Below are 8,784 nucleotides of genomic sequence, written 5' to 3'. Positions count from 1 at the left end.
AGTCAGTCAGTGGTCTTGCCGTCTTTGGTTGTAATCTATTATTCAGTTCAATTTTGTAATTTCAGTGTAAATGTTAGTCAGGGAGCCGCGTGGGTGGGTGTGAGGAGCCATCTCTCCTGTGATAACTTCCGTTGTATGGATGGTGAAGTATGTCAAGCCTGAACCATCAAGTTTCAATTTGTTGGTAACAGAGAATCTGTCATCAATATTTTCACTCCCAATTTTATTGTGCTGGAGAAATAGGAGGTTGTCTCGTAGAGATCTGTCTACTGGAATTTTTTTAACAGTAGGAATACATTTCTAACAGGATATAGCTACATCCTTGACTAAATCGATTGATCTTGCACAGACCAAAGAAATGGTATACGTATTTAGTTCTCCATGATTGTCATAATATATCTCCCTCTTCTATTCATTTACATTGCAAGACACATTGGCTTACCTGTTCTAGCGAATCAACGAAGTTAATCAAATATTTAAAACTACCTGCATAGAGACGCCAAAGAATTCGCAGCTCGGTCACTCAAGTTTGTCTTAAGGTGCTGCGATATTTTAATTATCTACTTCAATCATCAAGGCAAAGAAAAAGGGTGAAGGAAAGAGAAACAGCCGCTAGAAATCTTGACAGTCAGACTTAACAGATATGTCGATCACCATAAATGATGCACATTCATGATATGTTAACAAAATCACATTTTTTTAGGTTAAACACTGAAATTTTCGAACCAGAATTCTCTGGGGCCTCTGCAGCACTAATCTCTCTACCTTAATTTCTGTGCAATGATAAAGGTTGAGATTTTGCTGCAGAGTATCCTAATTCGAAATTTTCATACAGACACTTGAAAGAAACTGAATTCCACTGATATATCATAAATCCAGAAAGCATCCCTTAAGATAGAATTTATATTACTAAAAAATTAGGATAATTTTCCATCATTTAAGAGTAAAGCATACGTCACTGAACCAAAACCAATGACTAACGTGAACGCATATAAAAAGAATAGAAAAGCGGATAAATCGTTGTATTAAGTATGGAATACAAGAGAAAATAGCATCTTAATGAAATGAATAGATCGTTATGTTTGCATGATACAAAAAAGAAAGGCAAGGAAATGAGTTAAATTAAGCAGAGAAGAATAAAATGTGAGAAGGCATTCATTCCCTTGTCCCGTGTGGTTTGATTGCAGGTCACTCCCAGTCATCGTCACTCAACTGATCATCATACTCCTCTTTGGGGGGTCTAACAACCAAGACCACATTTCCCAAAGTGAGAGTGACACCCCCCTCCTTCAAAGCCAAACCCCTCTCCACCTTAAAACCCTGGCCTTCCAGATTGACAAGATAAAAAGCATCATCAGCACCCACCTCTCTCTTACTCCTATCAGCCACCACCAATATAGGCTCCTCCTTGTACCACCTATTAGCCTTCCAAGGCAAAACCCTCGCATCCGCAAACGACACAACAACCCCTCCATCCCCCAAACCCACCACCGGCTCCCACCCCGGCAACACCACCCACCTCCCCCACCCCTTCTCCGCCATCACCACCCCAAACTCCCCCTTACTCCTGCATTCAAACGGCGCCTCCAAAATCTCCCTCTCCTCCGCCTTGCACACCGGCAACACCACCACCGAACTCGCCTCCGCCACCTCCCCAATCCTGAGCCTCACCACCGGAACACGCGTCACAATCTCCTCCTCCTCCGCCTTCTCCCCCTGCTTCTCTCCCTTAATCTCCTCCAGCACCGCCTGCCTCGCCTCCTCCGTCTCCGCCACGCGCAGCGCCTGCTCCAGCGCCGAGGACCTCTTGTCCGAAGGATTCTGATGCTCCCTGCTCTGCCGGTAGTACATGAACGCCAGACAGTCCCCGGGGAGAGTGTAATTAAAGCGCTCCCATCCCTTATCGCCGCGCCGGCTCGGGTAATCCTTCATGGCGCGCGCCAGCTCCTGCGCCTCCTTCCCGTCGCACCGGTTGTTCACGAGGAAGCGCGCCGCGGCCACGCGCTGGGAGGCGCTGAGGAGGCGGATCTCGTAGAGGAGCTCGGAGCCGCCGGTCTCGAAGGCCTCGAGGACGTCGGGGTCGGCGTTGGAGCTGACGAGGGACTCGCGCACCTGGGCGCCGACGATGAGGCGGTTCTGCTCGACGCCGGAGATGCCGGTGGTCTCCTCGATGGTGGGAGGGGAGAAGCCCTCGCGGATTAGCGAGGTGATGAGGGGCGCGTACTCGTACCAGAGCCCCAGTCGGTTGGCCAGCACCTCGATGCGCCCCGCCAGGTCCAGTGTCCCGTACTGCGAGGGCAGGGGCGCCGGGGGTGGGCGGAAGGGCTGGTACACTTGCTGCTGCGGCGGCGGCGGCCTCGAGAAGGAGGAGGAGTTGAGGACTGCGGAGATGGGCTTTGGGATGTGGTGGCGGCGGTGGGTGGTGGAGGAGGCAGCGCAGAGAAAGTGGTCATTGGGAGATATGGGTTTGAGGTTTCGAGTGTTGGCTGTGACGCTGGGAGAGAGGGAAAGCATCGTTAACACTGCAGTCTCTGTCTTTGTGTGTGAAGAATGAACTTGCGTCTTTCCCCTTACCTTATCTCATGCCTCTTCTTCTAAGATATTTTTCGCTCCTTTTTTCTTCTTTCATCCTCTCACTCTCCCTTTACCCTCTTTTTCACCATAAATAACTACTACAATCTAAACTATATCTAAACGTCCAACGCTTTCCTATTAATCTAATTTTTTTTTTTTTATATATGTATATACACGAAGGGAATGATATTATGGATTTTAATCAAGTGTTTAAATTTTGAACAATAAATGAATATGGAGTTAGTATGACATTTACGTCCTTCCTTTTTTTTAATTGCTTCCTCCAACATCAACACACGCTCCATTCTTTCCATTGTGGGCTAGGCCCTCTCACCTCTCTCTAACCACTTTTTTTTTTTTTTTGGGACAGTGTGGGTTTGGGAGTGGATATGCTTGTGAGACTCTCTTAAGATGACAAATCTCAAATAAGCATGTAAAGTGAGTTAGAATTTCTTTGATAATGAAATTTCAAGGAATCATGTTAATGTATATAAATTATAAGGATATGATTTTTTTTATTCATATAAGGATATGATTAATTGTGAGAAGTTACCCCACATTTAATTATCCATGTTAATATTAATGCACAAGAGTTAGGAGTTACATGTTAATATAATGAGAGTGTTTTGCAGGGATAGAAAGAAATTTTGGAATCTTACTTTTAATAGTGGAGAAATCTTGTTAAATTAGGTGTCATGATTTTTCTTGTTCGCATTTTACATTGAGAAAAAAAAATCTTGTTAAAATATATGGTATTATTTGTATACTATCACTCATTTTATTTAAATATTTAGCCTTTAATTTATTTGTTTTATTTTTTATTCCTTTCAAAAATAATTTGATATAACAATTGACCTACTTTTTTTAACCATCTCAAACTACTCTTCTTTTATCTTTTTGTTTACACTTTATATTTTAAGTTTCTTATCTCTTTTAGTATATATTTATTTTTATTCATAAAATAAATTTTAATATTTTTAAAACTATTTATCAATATAAAAAAAATTACTTTATCATAATATTAATTATATATCATAAATTTAAATCATATTTTACAAGTTTAAAATATTTTATTATGATAAATTTTAATTAGAATATTTTTAATATTAAAAAATATCAAATTATTATGATTTTTAATCAATTCCCATATTTTTACTCAAAATTTTAAGAATTTTTTTAACTTCATATCTAATTTAATTTTTAATTATCATAATTATTTATAAATTAAATTTTAATATTTTAAAAATAAATTATCATAATTACTCATAATTATTTACTTGGTATTTATAAAGTTTGAATTTACTTATGAATGTTTTTTGGAATATTTTGAGTCCATAGAAGGCCCGAATAACGCAGTTTTTGGAGCGGTATTTGTTAGTGAGCCATCGTAATTCATCAGCGGCTTCGTTTTGGCCGAATCAAACAGTGCAACGTAGTAAGTTCCTTGTCTCCTTAATGCACAATTTTGAGTCTCCTCTGCCTCTATAAATATTAACGTCTTTCTGAATATTTTGTAATTGAAGATTTGTGATGTTGTAGGTATTAGAGCAATGGCGGAAGATCTGGTTCTGGATACTGCAATCAGAGACTGGGTGCTGATCCCTCTCTCTGTGGTTATGGTTCTCATTGGCGTGCTCCGTTATTTTGTCTCTATGCTTATGCGCTCTACCCAAACTCCTGATGCCAAAATTGTTAAAGAAGGGTATTTCCATTCAATAGTTGATTAATTATTATGTGCCTTTCTTTATTTAATTTCATACCAAACTAACGCTGTCGTCATATTAATCCAGGCAAGTGATTCTCAGAGCTCGGAATTTACGTACTGGAGCAAATTTTGTTCCTTCAAAGGCTTTTCGTGCCCGCAAAATTTATTTTTGCAACGAGGTTTGGTTTTCTTGGTCTATGTTCTACTTTTGCGTATGATTCTTGACTGGGAGAAATTGGAGATTGATACTTTCATTTAACTGTTTGTTGTTGGTGTTGACTTATGTTTTGGGGCAATTGATTCAGCCATATGAATTGTGATGTTTTCTTTGCTTGGACTTATATGCTTGCTTGTGCACAAACATTGTTTTGCCGAATCGTTTACAAGATAATTGATGAATAAATTTCAAATTTGTATTTATAAATCAGGTCTAGAACTCCTTAGAAGTTATTAACTCTGTCACGAGCTTTGTGCAGTTAAATATGTCTAATTAACCAATTTTTAGCGAACTAAGTGGTTGTCTCTCTTTGTTGAAGGAAAATGGTCTGTTGTTTGTTCCAAAGGGTCAAGTCCAGAATCCGCAAGCACAGATGTTCTCTGATCCAAACATGGCCATGGATATGATGAAGAAAAACCTTTCAATGATCATTCCTCAGGTGTTAAAAAATTAGAGTTTGACAGTGCTCTGGCTTTAGATAATGGTTTATAATCATCATTTGTTGTATTTTTTCCAAGTATGAGCAGATGCCTCACTAGCTTTAACTTGTGTTTGTTTACCATTTTTGGACAGACTCTTACTTTTGCTTGGGTGAACTTTTTCTTTTCTGGATTTGTAGCTGGTAATTTCTATACTTCCCCTCTTTGTTTCTTATTGGTTGACTAGAATCTGTTCAATAAAACTTGAACCGGACTGGTGAAATCAACCATTGGACGTGTGAAGAGGCCAGGTGACTGGTCCAGTCAGCTTACCAAATTAGTCATGTATTAAAACCAAAAAGGCCACTGTAACCTAGTTGCTTTTCTCAAAACATGTGACTCACCAGTTCTCAATGATCTAGACAAGTCATGGTTTTAAAAAAACAAAATTCAAAAAAATGCAGATGAAGAAAAACCTTTATTCTCTGGTTGGAGATGAGCACTCTGTGCCCCCAATTGTAAAGGCACAGCTCCACCATCCACCGTAGATTGTTCACCATTGGCCATTTCCAATACACCTAGTGGAATATGGCTACTGTTGGTTTTGTTGTTATTGATCATTTCCAACAGAAAAAAGTGAAGAGGAACAAAATCATGGGAAAAATGTCTTTAAGCCTTTATCACCTAGGAGAGAAACGAGAGGAATTGAATGTATTAACATTGAAAAGAGAGAAGTTGAATTCATATTCTTCAAGATATCTATGTTCATATCTATCATTTTAAAGTGTCAAGATGCCCTCTTTTTCCATTAATAATTATACAAGTAGTAGCTTGTATGTGTTGACTTATGATAGTCATCTCCTCAGTATAGCCTTGGATTCATTAATTTTATTATCTTATTTATTTACCTCTTGAAAATGTTTAAAACTTTCTCACAGCCAAGATACCGTTTCCACTGACACAGAGGTTTAGGTCGATGTTACAGAATGGAATAGACCTTAGCACAGTTGATGTTAGCTATGTCAGCAGTCGCTCTTGGTAATCTTCATTTTTATTGATCTATACCTGTTCCCATTTTTACTTCGGTTTAATTGTCAAAAGATTGTATTTCAGGTACTTCCTCAATCTGTTTGGATTAAGAGGACTGTTTAGTCTAATCTTGGGTGAAGAAAATGGTTAGTTATGTTATGACTTGAAAGCTGAGCACTTTTACATGTACACTTCTATTAACTCGTCAATTTCATGAATATGAATTTTTACTACTTCTCCAAGTTTTTTTTTCCTTCCATTATAGCACAGATTGTGATGAGTATGATGCGTGCTGTTTTTGATGCAGCTGTAGATGATACACAGCGTATGATGCAAATGGGTGGATTTGGATTTGATCCTTCAAAGGTACAAATATGTGGTTACTGTTACTCTAAATTTTTCTTAAATTTGAAGATCAATCGATGGAAAATGTCATGTGATTCCATGAGTTGTTGATCTCCCCTGCCTCCCATTTTCCCAAATTTCAGCCATACCACAAGGTAGAAATGATCATTCATTTCAACGAGGTGCTGTGATGTAAATGATTTTTCACCAAGGTTGACAGTCAGGTGAAATTGGACACTTAAAGAAATAGAAGCAAAATGTAGGCACACTCTACTAAGTGTATTTGGAAAAACTTATTTGAGCTTATGAAAATGACTCAACTTTCTTATATTAGACTCTAAGCTTATTTTCATAAGCATCAAAAATCAAATTTATGGATAAGCTCTTATGTAATAAGAACATACTAAACTATAAGTATCTTGGTTAAATTGTTTACTTAAACACATCCTTAGTTAATCATTTGGGGAATATATATACAAAGTGGGGGTTGGGGAACACTTTGCCTTGGCTTTGCAGTATAGTCATTAATTTTGAATGGTGAAAATGGGAAAATACAGTAATTTGAGATAGAGGAATATCTCATATGTTCAAACATGGAGTAGGTAAAGGCATGACTGACTAAAATGAATCTTAGTCTTCTCTATAACACCAATCTTATCTGGTCATCTTTTAATTTTGTTTTCAGGGTCTGAGTGCTGAGAAAGACAATATTGACATAACGCAGCATGATTGGGCCTTACCAAATCTCGAGCAGCGTGCTGAAGCTGTGTTGAGGAATGTCATCAATCAATAGTGTTACAGAATTGGAAGCATAAGTTCTTGCATTAGCCGTAATGCAGTATACACTTGCATTATTTTTTTGCGCTTGGAGCTTTACCTTGCGCAGCAAAAAAACATCGAAGATCATAGTGTGACAACTCGTGTAATCTTTGAAACTAAACATTTTTCATTTTCTTATTATCACAATTTTGTTGAAACTAGAACAGAAAATTATTTTATTGCGTATTTTTCTGAATGCCCATAGGCCATAACCATAAGAAGCATGAAAACATCCCAGGAAATGTTGGATCCTGTAATGTGTTTGAATTCCTATCCTATCTGTATCCTCTTGATACCATAAGTCCCAGATCTAAGTCCTTGATTTTTTTCCCGAAAATGCTAAATCCACTAATGCATAGATTTTGAAAACACAATTTGATTTTTTTTTACTATTTTGGAGAAAATTAGGAAATGAAATAAGTTTTTTCATAAAGTTAAAATTAGTTTATGTATAAACTATAATACTACATCTATATGTAAAAACTTTCTTTTATTAATTTTTTCAAAATCTTGTTTTTAAATTATGGTTTGATTAGATAAATTTCACTAAAAATAGTTCTGGGAGAAAAAATAAGAAGAAAAACCAATTTAAGTTTTTTCATTAATTAGAAGTAGCTTAGTAACTTATGAATAAGTTAAAAATAAGATTTTAGAAAAATTAATAGAAGAGAACTTTTATAAATTAATACATGCACAAACTATTTTTAACTTATGAAAAAAATATTTATTTTTATTTATATTTTTCTCTCCTAAAAGTGCTTGTAGAAAAATTTATCTAAATAAGTCTTTATGCATCAATTAATTTTAACTTAAGAAATTTATTTTGACTTCTCTTATTTTTTTCTCCTCCTAAGAGTATTTTTTAAGAAATTTATCTCGAAGTTTTGGTGTAGATAATTTTAATGTTATTTTACTCTTATAAAAACATCTTTAATGAGTGCATCTTAAATATCTTATTTTACTTTAAATGGACCTTCTAATGTCACATTGTATTTAAAACATGAAATTTAATTTATGCTCTCCAAATGCAAATTACTGTTTAGTATTTAACTTTCATTATCTTTTTTATTATCTTCGTCCTTTTATTTTTAAATAAATAGACAAATTACTTTTTTCACCTAGTTCTATATAATGGGGACATTTTAATGTTATCTTTGGTTTCGCGTCAAAACTTAGGAGAAAGCATGTAAAATATGTGAAATTCACAAATGTTGAGTGTAAAAAAGACTAAAACCAACGTAATGCAAATTCAAGCATTGACTTAATCATTCTCTCACACATACCTACATGTTCTCTTTGTTAACGTAGACAAGAATTATCATTGTAAATACATCCATCATGTACTTTGTCAAATAATATATTGGAGTACTTCGAGGACTGAAATGTTGAATATTATAATTTAAATGTTTAGTTTGTATATTTAGTCCGAAGATTTAGTCTTTATATATAATCTAATAGTACCATTAGATAATATATGTATAGATTAAACCTCCAGACTATATGTATATATTAAATACGCAAATTATATATACAGATAATATATGTAGATTATACATTTAAATTACACTATTCAACACTGCTCTTTAATTCAAATGTTTTAAAGGCACAATTCTTAGCATCTCTCTTAACTCGTTGAATATATCCATCTTCAATAGTTCAGTAAAAATATTTGTAAC

General features: G+C 35.9%; 2 protein-coding genes across 4 annotated transcripts; one reads left to right on the top strand and one right to left on the bottom strand.

Moving 5' to 3' along the window:
- Positions 1–992: 992 nt before the first annotated feature.
- On the bottom strand, positions 993–2,638 carry LOC109788893 (rubisco accumulation factor 1.1, chloroplastic). The gene has a single exon (XM_020347753.3). The coding sequence runs from the start codon at positions 2,512–2,514 to the stop codon at positions 1,189–1,191; it is 1,326 nt and encodes a 441-aa protein (XP_020203342.1). The 5' UTR covers positions 2,515–2,638; the 3' UTR covers positions 993–1,188.
- Positions 2,639–3,882: 1,244 nt separating this feature from the next.
- Positions 3,883–7,386, top strand: LOC109818362 (uncharacterized). 3 transcript variants are annotated; one of them, XM_020383808.3, is made up of 9 exons: positions 3,883–4,009; positions 4,114–4,276; positions 4,365–4,458; positions 4,816–4,935; positions 5,070–5,118; positions 5,854–5,953; positions 6,029–6,090; positions 6,252–6,310; positions 6,975–7,386. In XM_020383808.3, exons 2-9 carry the CDS (start codon positions 4,125–4,127, stop codon positions 7,080–7,082), a joined length of 744 nt encoding a protein of 247 aa, XP_020239397.1. In that variant the 5' UTR covers positions 3,883–4,009; positions 4,114–4,124; the 3' UTR covers positions 7,083–7,386. The 3 variants fall into 3 exon arrangements, with proteins under 3 accessions (XP_020239397.1, XP_020239407.1, XP_020239402.1); XM_020383813.3 differs by having other exon boundaries at positions 3,891–4,009; positions 4,098–4,276; XM_020383818.3 differs by lacking the exon at positions 5,070–5,118 and having other exon boundaries at positions 5,880–5,953.
- The last annotated feature ends 1,398 nt before the right edge of the window (positions 7,387–8,784 follow it).

Source organism: Cajanus cajan, chromosome 7 (genome assembly GCF_000230855.2).
Source record: "Cajanus cajan strain Asha chromosome 7, NIPB_CcT2T_4, whole genome shotgun sequence".
Lineage (NCBI taxonomy): Eukaryota > Viridiplantae > Streptophyta > Magnoliopsida > Fabales > Fabaceae > Cajanus > Cajanus cajan.
This window is presented reverse-complemented; position numbering and strand designations above follow the sequence as displayed.

Coding starts and splice junctions, on each gene's coding strand:
- LOC109788893 (XM_020347753.3), bottom strand. CDS start 2,514: ATGCTTTCCCTCTCTCCCAGCGTCACAGCCAACACTCGAAACCTCAAA.
- LOC109818362 (XM_020383808.3), top strand. CDS start 4,125: ATGGCGGAAGATCTGGTTCTGGATACTGCAATCAGAGACTGGGTGCTG. Junction 4,936..5,069: donor TTTCAATGATCATTCCTCAG/GTGTTAAAAAAT, acceptor ATTTTTGGACAG/ACTCTTACTTTTGCTTGGGT. Junction 5,954..6,028: donor TATGTCAGCAGTCGCTCTTG/GTAATCTTCATT, acceptor ATTGTATTTCAG/GTACTTCCTCAATCTGTTTG.